This window comes from Triplophysa rosa, linkage group LG1 (assembly GCF_024868665.1).
Source record: "Triplophysa rosa linkage group LG1, Trosa_1v2, whole genome shotgun sequence".
Classification (NCBI taxonomy): domain Eukaryota; kingdom Metazoa; phylum Chordata; class Actinopteri; order Cypriniformes; family Nemacheilidae; genus Triplophysa; species Triplophysa rosa.
Window position 1 is genome coordinate 2477647 of NC_079890.1, and position 17608 is coordinate 2495254.

The window sequence follows — 17608 nt, forward strand, 5'->3', positions numbered from 1 at the left end:
TAGTATCCATTTTTATTATAGATTATTTAATTATAATTAAGTACATATTAATTATGTTTTATGATCAAGTGCAACATGTTTTTTTGAATTAAAAATTGACATTATGAAACACAATATACTTAAAATATGAATAACCTCATTGTTTTTATTATTATTATTATTATCTCTTGAATACTGTAAATTTAAGCACAATTTGCTTTCTCCCCAGTCATGATTAGGGGAGGGGTTTCAATCTTGCTTTTTTCTAATAATCATACTATTTCTATGATTCACATATGCAAATTGTGCCACCTCGTAAAAAATGACATTCCCCATAAAAAAAATTCAGTTTCAAAGAGATTGTCGCAATGCATTCTGGGATTGCCCTAACCATTAAAGATACATTTGATGCTGCGTTTAAATTCATTTAAAAGGAAGGATTTTTTTTAATACTGTATGTAAATATTTCATATGACTCAAAAAAAGATCACTAGTTTTTAGTGCAACATATCAATTCACCATAATATATTGTTTCACGACAAGTGTTTTGAATGATTCCCAGTGCAAAAATGATGAAACGGATGAAAGCTTTTGAAAGATATAAAGATGGATCTTTTCCCTTCTGTTTAGATTTGTGCGCTGAAGGCATAGCGCAAAGGAAAGAAAAAAACCCACGAATGACATTCAGAATATTCCTTTTGTTTGATCAACTCAAGAAGAAGACGAGGGTTCCTCGTTCTCAAACACACAGTGTGTGCCGGCATTCTTCAGAAGCAAATTGTGATCTTTAAAAAAGGCGAGTTCCTCGCACATCTGGGATTAAAACGATTATAGACTATTTTGGGGTTTCTGTGAGCGCCGTGCTGTTGAACAAACACTGGAGCTGATTTGAATTCGCCCACACTTCGACACGGAACATGACGCAGTCTCTCCGAGGGATGACGCTTCTGCTCGAAACGCAGCAGATGATGTTTATGACATGTACAGTGCGGGCTACAAGTGTTCTTCTAGCAAACAAACCGGACGGATGACTGCGTCTTTGACTAATGTATGAGATACACGGCTCTTCGCACGATAGAACAACTAAAGATGCAGAAAAGAACATAAAACATTAGGTTTGGGAATAACCAGGGATAATAATTAGCCATAAAGCCAAGCATGTTTACCGTACCCTGGTGACCGAAAACAATGACGTCATCAAATCCAATTTACAGTAAATTCATTACAGTGACAGTAGTCTCAATGCCATGCAATCTTTTCGGTCAAAAACTTTCGGCACTCGAACATGTGATCTTTCGGTGACCAGTATTAATCCCTTCCAGTATTTAGCCACTTTCCCCAAAAGTCAAAATCTTAGAGACATAGCTTCTACCCTCCCTTTTCCATCCTTTGTAAGTCATTATAAATCAAGATTATTCAACAGTTATACAAGATTATACGTTTAACTTTGTTCACGACTGAAGTAAATGACCATTTACAGTCCTAACATTCTCAATGATACGTGAAATTAAAGCAGCGATTAAGATTCATTGTAAAGGTAGTTAGTCAGCTCTTGGTCAGTATCCATGACCACCGGTTTAGCAATCTGCTAATTTGCTCTCAAATGTCATGGCAAAAATTGTACATCCGGCTTTACGTTAATAGACGTCCTTTGTTCCATTGAGGTTATCTAATCTGAAAATTACTTTTACAATTGTCAGTAATTATCCCGCTACATGAATAAAACTAGCCTGCGTTTGTTCCCATCGGTGCAGAAAAGCATCTCCAGGACACAGATTGTTTTATAAAAGCTGTGACACAAGAACTAACAAAAAGCCTTTTCAGAAATGGCTAAACGCAGGCCCGTCCACTTGCGAGGAAACATATGGGTGTCGTCTGATTTTACAATTATGCGTGATACACATTGAAACAGAAAATGTATTTCATTTAATAAAACCTTATGTCAAAGTTTCCTTTTTGTTCCAAAATGTAACAAATGTAATAGCTTTTGTTATGTAATACAGGTCTAGACACTAATTCTACATTATGTTGTATAATTGCACTGCTTTCAAGAAAGCACTTAATTGATATTCTTCAGACAGTCTGGTTAGGTTTTTCTTCTGTAAAGTATAAAAGTACTACATTCATTTAATGTGAGAACGACTTAATGTGCAGACTCCATTAAACATGGTTTGTGTATACTTTCTTAGATGTCCTCATAGTGTCTTTTTGTTTGTTTTTACATTTGTTTATACAAGAAAATAGATTTAACGCTTTTTATATCTCCAAATGGTCTGAATTTATACTTGGCACTAACATGCGACCGTATTCGGATGTCCACATTCACATTGAAAATACAAGTGTAAACACGTCTCACAAAACAAAACCCCACCAAGTGTCATTATTCCCTCTAAATAATTCTCTCTCACAGCTGTATCACTTTCTTCTCCTTTAAAACTCTGCCTTATAAGCGCTGACAGTTCCTTCAGGAAATGCAAATCTGTTTTATCTAGAACGTAAACTTTGTCATTCGTACTGGGCTTGATACAACAATACACAAGAAAGAAAACGTGCACGCTTCCTAAACACACATCATCATGTTGTGGCTATGGAAGTTGTGAGCCTCTATTAAATCAAGTGACCTATCAATGGAAACAGAGTGTTGATGCGGTGCGGGCAAAAATGAGTTCACTGTCGCATCCCTCTCTCCTGTGACAACAGTGACAACACAGCGTGACCATCACAGAAATTGCCTATTATGGATGACAGTTCCACTAAAGCTAATGCGCAAAATGCCCCTGTGTTTTTCGGAAACGTATTGCACAGGTCAGGGAGATGGGAGTCGGAAAAATCACAATACAGATACATGCAGGAATATACTGTGTGATGGGCAAGTCGATCGTCCGGCAAAGCCTGTGCAGAGCACACATGAATATCAAATATTTACAAATATTTGTGTCTGAGCTAAAGCCCTTATTAAAGATCCTTATCAAATATTTAATGCACACAACCGCCATTTGGAGACACTGTGTCCATAAATGATTTACTGTAGAGATGTGAGGGTGTATTTTAGACCCTTTGCTGAATTATAATATATATCATTTTGCAGCTCTTTTTGCATTACATTAGACTTAATAGTCAACCACACTCCATTGCATTAAGTAGATATTCCACTAGCTAAATATATTTTGTCTGACATGAAAGTAAATTACTGGTCACACACACAAGTATTAAATTCACATTCTCCATGTGTTAGCCATTAGTGTATAAATGCTCAATCACCTGCGCATTAAACCTATTTAACTACAAGCCACGCTGCCCAGCGAGTCTTAAAAACATAATAGACAGCTTGCGTGTATGGACATACGCATTTAAGAAAGATTATCAGGCCACCGCACTACCAAGTCTATTGACTTGGTTGACAACCTGGGGTACATGCAGCCGAGTTCACATGGGAGGTAGCGAACCCCATATGCTTTAAGGTCAAATATAAATTCATATAGTTATTTCAAACCTGTATGACTTTCCTTCTTCTGAAGAACACAAAAGAAGAAAATTGTGATATTTTGAAGAATGTTGGTAACCGAACCGCGTTACCCATTGTCTTGCATAGGTTATCTGTCCATACAACAGAGGTGAATGGGTACTGCAGTTGTTCAGTTATTAATATTCTTCAAAATAACATCTTTCATGTTCTGCAGAAGAAAAAAGTCTCAGGAGGGTAATTAAATGATGATAGATTACATTTTTTTGGGAATATATATTTTTTTTGGGGGGGGGGCAGATTGTCGTAAATGTACCTAGGGGGCTCCAAGGAAAAAAGTTGAGAACCACTGATCTAGAACAAATTACCAAGATAGCCAAGCATGTCTTTAATGACAACAATATGGCAAAAAACTTAAATATACTCTGCCTTCAAATAACCAGAATAATCCATATACAATAGTGTGCAGTACAGTAACTTTGCATTTGGTTGTGTATTGTCTTGGTATACTACACGTGATAGAAGAATTTTTCACATTTTATTTAGATAATTCTAATTTTAGCATTTCTTTCTTGCACAATATGAGTTTGCTTTTGTCTAATCCAATGCGCCTCCCCGCCGGGCCAAGTTTGAGCTGATTGTATTGTCTGATTTCCTGGATTGATCCGGATAACAAACGCAAACCATGAAACAATCGTATCTGTAATAAGCATTCTGACCTCGGATGGATCACTCTCCAACAAATGAATCTTTTCTTTTCAGAGGTTTAAACAATAAAGTGCATAAAAGCGTCTTTTTATAATCACTCATCCCAATTATGTCTGGATTGCATCATTTTTAAACAGTGTTACAGCACGAGGGACCCGGCCCTTCACAGGCATGAAATTGATTTAGCGCACTGCCTTTAGGGGGCCGATAATGACCCCTCATCTCTGCATGACACACACCTTCATCTCCATTTCACACACCCTTACGAGGAAGAGAATGAGCCTGACATCCTTGGAGAGGTTTTTTATCAATGTCCCTTATTCCCATTATAATGGAGTTGAGATGGGCAGTATCTGTCTAGTGAACAACATTGAGGGGTCAAGTGTTATTACTATGCGCTACCTATGTGGGAAAGAAGAGGTTCTTTACACCACCTCCATCACAGAGAAGAAACCTGTTTCCATGGGTTACCAAACTGGATTTTTAAATTGTGGTGCAAGGCCGAACAAAACCTGCCGGCATATGGGTGTTAAAATGCGGTTGCTAAGGAGTTCTGACAGGTTGCTAGGGTGCTCCTATGTGGTTACTCGGGTGTCCTCAGTTGTTGCTAGGCCGTTACCGTCCAAAGGTAAAAGTAATAGACCATTTTGCAAGACATAAACAACGCTAGTCCAGAAGAACTACCGGTTTCATTATTTTAACACGATACAAAATGTAAAGCAAAATTCAACCTAGGGGACATTTAGAATTGGATCAATGAATGAAACGAACATCTTTAAGACTTAATTAAATATGTGAAATGTAAAAATAAAAACGTAAACAGGAAGTGCTTCTGGACCAGAGTTGTTTAGATCTAATAAAATGCATATATATGACATCTGACAGGAGACGGCTCACAGACGAATCGCAGATGAGCAAACAATAAAAAAATATGTCTTACAGATGTAAATAAAGACATCAAATGTCTGTAAGATGTTTATGATTAACACCGTGTCTACACCGGACGCGACGCAACATGAAAAAGACATTAGGAACGCATTAGAACCTATTATAATTTAAAATTTTGTCCACACTGGATTCGACGCGACGCTTAATGGGTTTGTCGCGCCAGTGTAGAATTGATGTAAAACTGCTCTTTCTAAGACATTTAGCAGATGTTTTCACAATGCAGATGTTTTCCATGGGCTGGTTGCACTAGCAACTAGAATGGCAGAATCACTGAACTAGCGCGCCTCCGTGTGTGTATTCATCTGCCTGTGTTGGGCATGTCAAAATAAAATAATCTTTTTTATTTCATTGGCAGTTGGCAGTAAAATGAAATCATGTATGACATGCTGTATTGTTTTTAATTAGCAATTGTTTATTAATTAAATATATAATACCTATTATGTTATTCATAATTAGGTAGTATTCTATTTAATAAAAACATATTTTTACTGTTAGTATGTTATGTAAAATAAGTTTAAATCAAACGTTTTGAAATTCACAACATTTCAACACAACTTTTCCTCACGAATTCAAAGGCTGCTATTGGACTATTGAAGGTAAACGTCATATTATGAGACTACGCATTACTTTACGGAGAGCTTATGAACTATTAGCTACGTTCTGCCTTGAGACCAAATGGTGCGACCGAATAACGAACAGAGTTAGTTACAAACTAGCTAGTAGTTACTAAGCCTCTAGAGTGGACTTTACGTTCTCATTCAAGAAAGAACTTACGAATGGCTGGTGCAACCCTACCCTGATCTCCAGATCTTTAGCAGACGTCTTACAGACGTACATGTGCTAGCTGGGAAGCTTCTTCGTCATTTCCTTCCTCCTCGTTAGCTATTCTTTTCCTACACTATAACTATTCATAAAAATTGATTTGAGAAAAAAACGATGCTTGCATTGGCAAACACCACCAATAATACCGTGATACTCTGGCAAAATGGGTTTATACAGGCACACGTTGTGAGTTACAGAACGCTTGAGCTTGAGACAATAAAAAATGATTTTTTTTAAACTGATGTGTTTTTCATCTCAAGAGAGGTATGTGTTCACTACTAAAATGGTGTGATTATAGATACGGCTTTGGTCACTGGGAGGGCAGGCATATATTTCTCGAGTTGAGTGTGCTAATTCAAGCAGGGAAGTATCCTTTTGAAATCCATTCATAATGGAGAGCCTTTCAAAATTGCGAAATGGAACCGAATGGCCCTGCTTTGCTTTTGAGGAAGGGAATAAAACTCGAGCTGTTCGTTGCTGTGATTTTGACATCAGAAAACGGTTATTGTTCCAAATCGCCGACAGATCCTGCGCCTTTGAGCATGCCCATCTGTCAAAGAAACGGCACGTCAGCATCACTACAGACACGTCTGTGGCCGTCTTCGCATGTGAGCTGTTGTTCTGCGTGTGGCCCCATTGACTGCTTCATTCGCTGGGGCGAGGTGACTCGGTCGCCCGTGAAATCTTCGGGTTTGATGATGTGTGTTAAATAGCCCTCGGCTTATTGCAGTAATGTACCTGGGAAGGTTGGAAGCCCTTATGACAGCATTGATAAGATCTTAATAGGCAGGTGAAATATCAGGGCAGAGACTGCGGAGGGGATGCGCAGGGGAGTTTCAATGGTGAAGCTTAAATAAAATCTGTCACATGTGGTTAGCGATGTTACGATCGTGAGTCATAACTCAGTTTACTTCCTCAGTGTTGGGCAAAAAGCATCTTATTACATTTCAGATGTCTGATGGCAATATTAAGATATAGTCAAGCACACTTTCATTGTGGATTATAAAATCTGTTGATTCTGAATCATGCAACTTAATGCTATTACAGATATGATTTATTCTTAAAGAGTACGTAACATGAGATCATGAAAATTACATTTCACGCAGTGTGTAATGTTGGCGTGTTTGAAAGTAAGCAGTCTGCCAAGTTGTAAATCCGAAGGTGAATGAATAACAAAGTTATTGGCTTGGAAAAAAGGTAGTCGACTCTGAATCACGCAAACGAGTCGTCCCTAGTCCGATTCGCGAACCGCCGCGGATTTACGTCGCTACATATAGTCCCGCCTACGTTTTACTAGGACTGCCTGCGAAAACATCACTCTTCTCCCCCAAACACTGTAGCTCGTGAGCCTCATTCTCAGTAGACCAATCACAGCAGATTAGACCATCTGACCAATCACAGCAGACTAGATTTAAAGGAGGGGATTAGATAGATGAATCATGGAACGAATCATTTGAGTCAGTCAAGAATTAAGGTAAGAATAACTGCCTATTATTACGAAATAATAGTGTTCTTACACCTTCTATGTACATAAACTTGTTGTTGGACACTCCATAAATCCCTAGTTATGTACTCTTTAAATTACAGATCTGAGGCAGGACATGATCTCTGATTATAATTCAGTTTACACAATGACAGCAAGATAAGTCTGAAGCGCTCAGTTTATTAAACTAAAAATGGAAATCCTTGTACTCTATGTGTTTTGGGCCTGAAAACTCAAACTTCTGAAATAAATATTTTTCAAGTTCAAGCTTTTGAAAACGATACCATTATTGTCTCTTCTGTAGTGTAAACTACAAAAATGCAAAAACGTGAAATGTGTATGTTTTGCGAGTGCATAGTGTTTCTTTACAAAGTGACATCGCCAACTACTGGCCTGGCATGCATAGCACGGCGTTTTTAGTTGTTTTCGCAGATCCGTGTGAACATGGATTGTTTTGATAATGTTGTTGTCTGTATGCTAAAATGCAAAGGAAAAACTGTTTTTAGCACATTACTGTCGTGTAAACGTACCCTTAAAATAAACTACACTTGCATCCTGTCCTGACAGGAAATGAAATTATATGGAACATCACTACCTAAACCAATGGTTCTTGAACTGGGGACCAAGATTTTGTGGCATTTTATGAAATACAGAAATTGATCATACATTTTATGCAATCAAACCTCAGAAAAATAACCAACCAAACCAAAAGAATTGATGTTTCAGCATTGTATAACTGAATATGTTTTTGGTTTGATTAAGTTCAAGACGATAAGTTTCTATTTTGGGGGCTACAAAGCAATGCACCCTACACAAAGGGGGCCTTACAAAGAAACATTTTGAGAACCACCGACCTAAACCAAACCACCTAAGCCATGATAGTATGCAACGACAAAAGCTTCAGTAAAATTAACACACACTTAAAGTGATAGTTCACCCAAAAAAAAACAATCTGTCAAACTGTTTACAACTATGAAATTGAGAATTTTTTGTGTCCATACAATGGTGAAGTCAATGGGGTCCATTGTTGTTTGGTTACCAATATTCTGCAAAACATTATCTTCTGTGCTCTACAGATAAAAAAGAAAGTCATACATGTTTGGAATGACATGAAGATAAGTAAATGATGAAAGTACTTTAACTTTTGGGTGAAATATCCCTTTACAGTACCTTGATTTGAAAGACCAGCATTTAGCCCTATTTGGACAGTAGGTGCCGAACGGGAACATGAGGTAATATCCTCTTTTATGACCCGTGTTTTTCTCCCACCATCTTGTAGCAAATTTGGGGCTGAATTACCTGGTTTTGTACACCAGAATGGTGGTAATTTCATTATAATGACAAAAACATGTCACTCCGCATAATAACGCTTAGTTTCCTTCACATTCTCGTAAACGGGACATGTGACTGACCACATGCGTTTCGAGAGTTCTGATTTGTCAGATTTGTGCAATAATTGTCAATTATGTGCCTGAGAAACCATTTCCGCTTGAATAGTCCCTTCGACTCCATTCAGCTGGGAAAGAGGCGCACTGTTACTAATACAACAGGGAGAAAATGCTCAAGAAGGTAACCAGGGTTACCTGGTAATGGTCTTGAATTGAGAACATACAAACCCTTATCGATCACATATTTCCTTCTGAGGAATTAAAGCAACACTCCAAGCCCTCAATTACGAACGAACAACAAGTAAAGAATGGGCCGCTCCGAGACAAAACATTAACAATGGGAACAGTGACAGAACAGCACCCAGGCTGAAAAGGCAAGCGAAATCAATGGGCACGCTGTGGCCCAACATCCGTCTACCGTATGATTAGATGATTTAATAGCAGTCCAAGGGCCCAAACAAAGACAGAGCGATACACACACACGCGCACAAAATCTGATTTTACCGGCTGCCCCAAAATAGTCCCTGATCAAACTCTGTCGGCAAAAAAAAGGCTTTAGAATGATCGAGCGAGGCAAAAATCCAATACAGCTCAATCTGAGGTAATGGCTGCCTAACACCTCCAGCTGATTTGAAGAGAAAAACAGGACAAGTGGTCTATTGTGGGAAGGCCAGCACGCTGAAAGGGGCTGGTATTGACGTCACTCTCCGAGTGTCAAGTCTTTTATGCCTCTTCAACCTTGCCAATGATCGTGAAGCATAAAGAGGCGTCGCTCTCCGAGTCAACGGAGCTCATATTCTCCATCTTTCGTAGGACTGTTAAATTGTGGCGACACAAACACGTGAAAGGATGTGGGGAGATATGCGCCAAGCGTCTTCATCGGGAAGACAAATGTGAGGTCTGCAATGAGAACAGTAAACAAAACATAATCATTTTCTGTAATTTCATTCCTATTTGACGTATTGCCTCGGACACACAGTCATTATTCAAAAGCACAGTGAATTGAGGACAATTCTGGGGAAATTGGCGAGTCTCAAGAAAATAACAGCAATGTATATCGTAGAAATTTGTGTACTGGTTGGGATTTGGCTACACAGCGATGTATTCACCAGCAATGTTACACATACAGTACATTGTACAGGTAGCGACAACGTAGCACAGCAGAGTAACATGAAAATAAAAAGTGGGACTTGTCGAAAAAGTCAAAAAGTATTCGAGCAATGTTGCAATATACCACATTGATATCTGCAAACTTCAATCATTCTGATAATATTAGTTTTAATGTTTGGGGATGTTTGATGTGATTTTGTTACAACATGTTTTTTCATTGACTCCAGAGTAATAAATATCTTTTGGTTATAATGGCATCCAAAATTAAACGTCCAATTACAAATTAGCAGAGAGAAAAAATGCATTGAAAAATTCTAAACCAAATTTCCAATGCATTTTCAGCAAATGTCACTATATTATGCTTTATGTAAAAGTTCAGGTTCTTGAATATGATTGGTCGAACAGTAGTTGCGAGATCCAGACGCACTTCCGGTTCCATAATTCCATTTTGATAATATTAGTTTCAATGTTTTAAGACTTCGGATTTGATTTTGTTACAAAATGTTTTTCCATTAACTCCAGAGCATAATGAAATCTTCTGGCTTAAATGCCTTCCAAAATTAAGTTGTAATTAAAGTCCAATCACAAAATTAGCATAATAAACATAATAAAACGTAATAAAAAAGAATTACGTTATTTTCATTTGTAAAGGACTGAATTCCCCGAATGATCCTAAAATAGACATTAAGACATGGTTATTACAATATATATCATGATTTAGCTTCTTGAATCTGATTGGTCAAACTGTAACGATATAGACCACTTCTCAACTGAACACTGGTCCAGAATTACTTCCAGTTTCTTTTTAATTTTTTATCTCGCATATATAATTCAATCTTAAACAGAGTATTTATAAAAGAAATAAACTGTTAAATGAATGTCTTTGTTGTATTCTGTTCAAGCATGTGTGTAGTGTTAAAAAACTACTTTCGTTTTCTGAAGTGGTCTCTAAAATCTGACATTACTGTGACTTTTCAGAGTTCAAAGTTCACAGATTTGCCAATGTTGGAGTCCATCATCTCTCCTTCTATAATATTGGTTTATGCTTTAATGTATGTACGTGATATATAATGACTCACGGCGTAATATATTCTGGGCACACCGCCTACCCTTATAACAAATGTAGATTTGAACTGTGCAGCTATGTCAACACTGGCTCCACAGTGGTATAAACGATAATACCGTGGTATAAACTGTAATATCACAAGAAGAAGCCAGGCTAACGAAACAAAGATTCGCAGGCATTTCTGCCAACTGCCTCCCCAAGGTCTGAGACTAGAGGATGCATTCAACTCCCATTTTATTCACACAAACCCACACAGCACAAAGCAAACCCTATCTGACTCATGATGTGCCAGACCAATGCTTAAAAGCAGGCGCTAAACATAGTCGAAAAACCAAAGCCGTGAATGCTTATTATGTTACACAGTCCCTCAGGATGATTGACAGCTGAAACGTTGAGGAAACACGTCGCGGTTGGTGTCGCCTTCACTTCGGGAACGCGTAAAAAGAATATTTTTTATAATATAATATGCTTTCGCTTACCTTTTATCCCAAATTTGTTGCGTCTGCTGTATTTGTTGATGAGGACAAAAATAGCAATGAGGAACACGCAACCGAACCCAGCCAGAAGCACAGCAATCGACATCTGCAGAAGACAATAATGAAACGGTCACGACGATAATCATGTTAAACTACACGAGAGCCAAATCAAAATGTGGAAAATGTCGTCATTATCATTAAAGAAGTTGTCAAATCTGGACATTGGTCCAGGCAGAATGGCGTTTTCAAATGTTCTTCTTATGAAAATAACAGCATGTCTGTGTAACAATATGACGCCGTATAAGTGATGACATCATTTACATTGTCGCTTTGAGAAATCTTACCCCAAACGAGTCTTCTTCCGGTCTCTTCGCCTCATCTTCAGGCGATGGAGCTGGAGAATACAAAACCAATACTTTTGTTTTTGCGCTTGCTGCACTTCTTTTCGGTCTTTTCTAGATACGTTTGTTTTACCGGTGTAGCTTGTTCACAGGTGTCCGAGAGGAATTGAGACATTTAATTGAGCCGTGATGGCAAAGGTGAAGCGGGTTTGCTGCATCATGCACCCGAAGCACGAACGCCATCTTCCTTCGGCCCGGAAAACTATTCCACTAACCTGAACTCTCTATGCATCTCACATAGAGCTTGTGTACGTGCTCAAACGTCTCCACTGTCAAATCCCATTGAAACTATGTCCTCTTGTACAGATACAGGAAAACGTACAGGATGGGGTAAGGTGAGGGTTTATACTGTATGGTGTAGGTGCATTTAAGTGGAGCCATGTAGAGACGCAACCTACAAGATGTCAGAACGAATCCATCACCGTTCTCTTTGAGTTAAGAGATAATCGTGTATTCTCTTTAGAATTACAGAGGTACGGAATGCGATTTTCATTTTGTATGAACAAAGACATGAGATATATCGATGAGATATAAGTTGGTCCGCCTGTACTTCCAGTATAAAAAGATAAAAAGAGAGATACTTACTGTACTCAATTATGCCTTGTAAAACAACAGCACACGGGAAGAGAAAAGAGAAAAGAAAATTTGAGAAATGATGAGAAATAACCTTTGAATACAAGCATATACACTATATTAGACCTTGCATAAGCATCAAATATATACGATTAAACAATATTTCCAAACCTGGAGATCATTTGTTATATTAACCAAAATAACTGTAATTTAATCATCTGTAATAATATTAATAGTGTATTTTTTGCTCAATTAAAAAAACCAAGGGGTAACATATAAGAATCTGTCAGACTGAGAAAAAAAAGCAAAGTAAAATGCCAAAATAACACTGAGCAGACGTACCTTCATCTTCGATGAACGGCGGCTCTAGGAAATATCCGTACACAGTTTTAGTGACTGAACCCAGGGAGTTAGCGGCTACAAGAGTGTAGTTTCCATTGTCGTAATGCGTTGGGTTCTCAAAAGTCAAGCAGCCTTCCAAGTAATCTTGGTAGTCCACCATTTCCGTGCGGATGTACTCGCTCTCCAGGATCTCCCGGTCTTTGTGAAACCAACGCAGTGTGGGATGAGGGAATCCTCTCACTGTGAACTCCATACAGGTGTGATGGCGGCGCTCCGGCTCGTCCAGCTTCAAGATTACAGGCGGAACTGATGTGAGGAAAAATAATACTGATGACTGAAGGTTGAACCCTTACAAATGAGAAGTTTATTCAGGCGTGCTATTACTAGTATACTTCTTTTAAACTAACAATAATAAATGTATGAAATGGTGTGTATGAAATTTAGCGGCATCTAGCGGTGAGGTTGTGAATTGCAACCAACGGCTCACACCCCCCCATCGAAGCATTACGGTGGCTGACACAGGGCTAAGACGTTGTCATGTTTTCACTTCTTTGCCGAAGTAGACCCTCCAAAAAATGACACATTAGACCTTTAAGTACAGTACAGTTTTTTGTACAGGAAGAATGACTGGAAGGCTTACATATTGCTATCTTTTTGAAATCTCCGTTCAATTCAATTCACAACCGTACCTTCTTAAATTAGGTTGGTGACAAAGTAGTTGGACAGAGCATAAATTGACACAGAAGCTTGCAATCTCACTGTCACCAACTATGTATTATTCCACAGCCTCAAATTCCAAATTACACGCAAGCATTTGTTTGTCATTCAAATGAGAACGCGTGCTTATTGTCAGTTGCCCTCTTTCACAGAAGTGATTTGTGCTCGGCTGACTGATGAGCCCAGACAGGAGAGAGATCCCTCCCGTAGCGCGAGCTCCGCATACATCCCGCCTAAACAGATGACATGTGTTTTAGAATCAGCATGCAGTAGCACCCTTCCTCCCGGCCTGTCTGCTCTCTCTACTGCATGAGACCTGTCATTTAAAGAGTCCTGCTGAAATCCCATCAGGAGACAGAATGAGAGAATCTCATATGCAAAGCTTTTGATCAGAATACAAAAATCCAGGTAGTGCGCTTTGTTATTAGCTAAGGTTATTAGCATCTTGCAGATTTCTGCCTGGCAAAAGCAACGCGGTGGCGCGTTCTGATCTCAGCTAACTCCGAATTTTAGCAAATGTTCTCTCAAAGCAATCCAAAAACATTTGTACGGTAATGTTAAAAGACCATTATATGTCATTGCTAAACAATGTAAAAACTCAGTTCTTAAATTGTTAGTGGGACATTTAAAATATTCAGAAATTACTTTTCATTACTTTTTGCAATGTTTGCAAATGAAGATTTTCGAAGGTTCCCCTGAATGAAATGAACACACTGGCTTATAAGTGTTTAGTTGTTAATTGGTTTAAAAACTAATATTAATACACCTTGTTCTATATTAAATACACTCAAAAACTGTGTTATTTGTGAGAGTTTGCAACACTTTTCAGTAATGCATTTTGTTTCTTTGAACTCTGAATAAAGATTTGCAGCCCGCGTTCAAATCATTGGACCAAAAAACAGATTTCTTCTTGGCTGGCAGCATAATCTGATCTCACCTAACTCAGACTTTTAGCTAACGTTATCTTAAACCTATCGAAAAGCTGCGGTAACGTTGCAGTAACGTTGAAATAATTTTTTTTCAATATGATATGTCATCGCTAACATTATAAAAACGTTGGTATTATATTGTTGTTCTTACATTGTTAGTAGAACGTTTACAAGAAATTGCTTGTCAAAACTTAATGGGAAAACAATTAGCAAAACGGTCTCGGAACATATTTTTGTTAGCTGGGGTTGGGTATCAAGAACCAGTTCTAAAATGAAACCAAAGTTCAAAGGTTCCCCTCAATTAAATTAACACACCATCTTAGAAATGTTTAGCTCTTAATTGGTGTCAAAATGTATATTAATACACCTTTTTCGATTTTATAAACAGTATGTCCATTTTTGTTATCTGTGAGAGTTCGCAACATCACCTTCCAGTGATGCATTATTTTCTTTGAATTCTGAATAAAGATTGGCAGCCCGTGTTCAAATAATTCGGCTAAAACAAACAAAAAATAAATAGCAACTTTGCATCACAATCTGATCTCAGCTAACTCAGAATTTTGGCTAACATTGTCTCAAAGCTATTAACCTGCGAAACGTTGCAGTAATGTTAAAAGAACGTTTTATCAACATTATATGTCATTGCTAAACATTAAACGCTGGTATTAAAACACTGTTTTTACGTTGTAAGTGGAATGTTTAAAACATTCATAAAAGGTTAGCATAACGATCTTAGCGCATATTTTTGTTAGCTGGGAAGTAGGGTTGGGTATTGCGAACGATTCCAAATTTCGAAGGTTTGTACAATGTCATCAGATTTCGTACTTATTAAAATGATTAACTGCATACAATTTTTAAGTTCCTTTATGAGGCAATAAGCAATGAACTTCTTCCTTGATAAAAATAAAAACCCTCAGCACTCGGTTATCAAAAGCAATCATAAGAAATGTTTCCACTCGGTGGCCGTATATCTTGCCGCTGTCATTTCACTTTAACGTCACGGTCATTAGTCAGCGCTGTGATAAAATGTAATGCTTTTCATCTACCCACTGTCTTAAAATCATGTGCTGTTTAATGAACATAATGATGCCTGAGTGTCAGATCATATCTGGGTGCTGGAACATTAAAATCGGCAGCGGGAAACATCCTTCATCCATTAAAAAGTTGAAAGGTTCAGATAAATGTGACGCACACACACAATTCTGCCTCCAGCCAGTTAGCTTCTTATACCTGTTTAACCCACTTTAACAGAAAGCACAGCGTAAAGCTTATTTTTATGTAAACGTTCTCCCACGTGACCGTGAATGAACACAAATTTAGCTGTTAATTGGTGTCAAAATGTATATTAATACACCTTGTTCTGTTTTAAATACGTTGATATTTGTTCATAAGTGAATCCACTGTGTTATCTGTGAGACTTCGCAGTAATGCATTTTCTCCTTTGAATTCTGAATAAGGGTTTGCAGGTGTTCGGCCAGGTTGAAGTTGAAGCGGGTTGTTGCTATGCGACTGATAAAGTGTTGATTGTTTTTTAGCATGTTGCTACTGTAAGCGGTTTCTGGGATGTTCTGGGTGGTTTCTAGGGCATTGGTGTGTGGTTGCTAAGCATATTCAAAAAGAAAATTAACTTACAGAGCACAGCCAGCTGAAGGGACACATTGGTCATGCCAACCACATTCTCAGAGATGCAGGTGAGAGTGAAACCGTTGTCGTCCCGGCTCACGTTGACCAGCGTCAGGTTGATGGAGTGAATGTTGGGCCAGTAGACATTCGACTGGAGGGCAGACACAAAGCGTTAGGTGGAAAGTAAACAGGTGGAGATTTGTAGCTGATGAATGTTGCTCACCTGGTGCGTGTTGATGGAATGAAGGCCGTGCACGGTCCAGTCCACCTCAGGTAATGGAGAGCCGGAACCGTTACAGCTGAGCGTCACGTTATCTCCCTCCATCACAGTGAGGTTACTGTGGGCAACACTGATGTCTGGCAGGTCTACAACACAATTTACACAAAACCTACTATAGTAAAAATAGTCTAATGTAGACATGTAGATAATGTAAAAATAGATACTAGATCAATACTTTTTTAGTTGATAAAAGTACACTTTGAAGTATACTCTCTACTCTAGTTTAGTAGTTTTTATCCTTTAATTACTAAATACTTCATTAAGTGAACTGAACATCATGTTTCTAGTTTACTAATTATATTATTTTTGCACTTAAAATATACTACTATATTCTTAATTTTTATACTTGAAACATACCATCATGTGCACCTGAGAGAGGTTTAAAGGAAATTATTATCATCACTGTTTACAAAAAAAATCAGGTTCAAGTTTCACGCATGTTTTATTGACTCAGCTATTCCACCCCAAAGCTAAATTGTTACTTTGTGAACTTAAGAACATATTAAGTGTATAAGAAAGTATGTAAAACGTGAAAACAGGCTGTTTGTTTAAAAGAGTAACTACAAGCCAAGTATACTTATAATACTGAAAAGATTATCAAAAAAGTACAAGTATATGTACAAATATATATTTTTGTCAGTATAAGTCAAGTAGTGTCATTTTTAGACAAGTTTAGATTCTTTTTTTCCTCATTTTAATTTAAAAGAAGTATACTTCTAGGACACTGAAATAAATATATTAATAAGGGAGTACACTACATTTAATTCTATAAAAGTGTAGCTTCAGAATCTTTATTTCTGTCAATTATTGAAATAAAGTATAGCTTTAGTTCTCTCATTTTCATTTATTTCATATTCCAATAACAGCTATGACTAAAAACAAGCATCACAGTATTTCCATAGCTGTAGTAACTGGCGTATTTGAGTGGAAATTGGTTACCATGGGTGCGTATCAGTAGCATCAGTAGCATGGGTGCGTAGTTATCCTATATGTAGAATTCACACAGTATATGCTGTACACAAGCCTCCAGCTGTATTATATATAATTCAAGACATCCTACCACAGTGGGCAATGCTCATTGATCTCAGGCGAATCTTGTATGCTCCGTTCTTGCAGTAGAGCTGCTGGGTGTGTAGCCCAGCTTCTCCTCGCTGCTGCCAGAGCTGAATCCAGCGAATGTCACATCCACAGTCAAAGACCACCCCCTCCAGCCTCCTGCATCCGCAACAACAAACCGTATGTACGTATACAACATATGTACGTATTTGAAATACAAATTAGTATTTTGTAATTTGATAAG

The 17608-nt window shown here is 37.9% G+C and overlaps 1 protein-coding gene across 1 annotated transcript in view; it reads right to left on the reverse strand.

Moving 5' to 3' along the window:
• The window catches only part of ntrk3b (neurotrophic tyrosine kinase, receptor, type 3b), a 109675-nt gene that overhangs the window by 34251 nt on the left and 57816 nt on the right, over positions 1-17608 (reverse strand). The window contains exons 5-11 of the mRNA XM_057340332.1: positions 17369-17523; positions 16252-16394; positions 16038-16179; positions 12760-13065; positions 12430-12444; positions 11788-11837; positions 11447-11549 (exon numbers count right to left, since the gene is read on the reverse strand). Of these exons, the coding sequence (XP_057196315.1) occupies positions 11447-11549; positions 11788-11837; positions 12430-12444; positions 12760-13065; positions 16038-16179; positions 16252-16394; positions 17369-17523 (914 nt within the window). The remainder of the gene's footprint in view (positions 1-11446; positions 11550-11787; positions 11838-12429; positions 12445-12759; positions 13066-16037; positions 16180-16251; positions 16395-17368; positions 17524-17608) is intronic.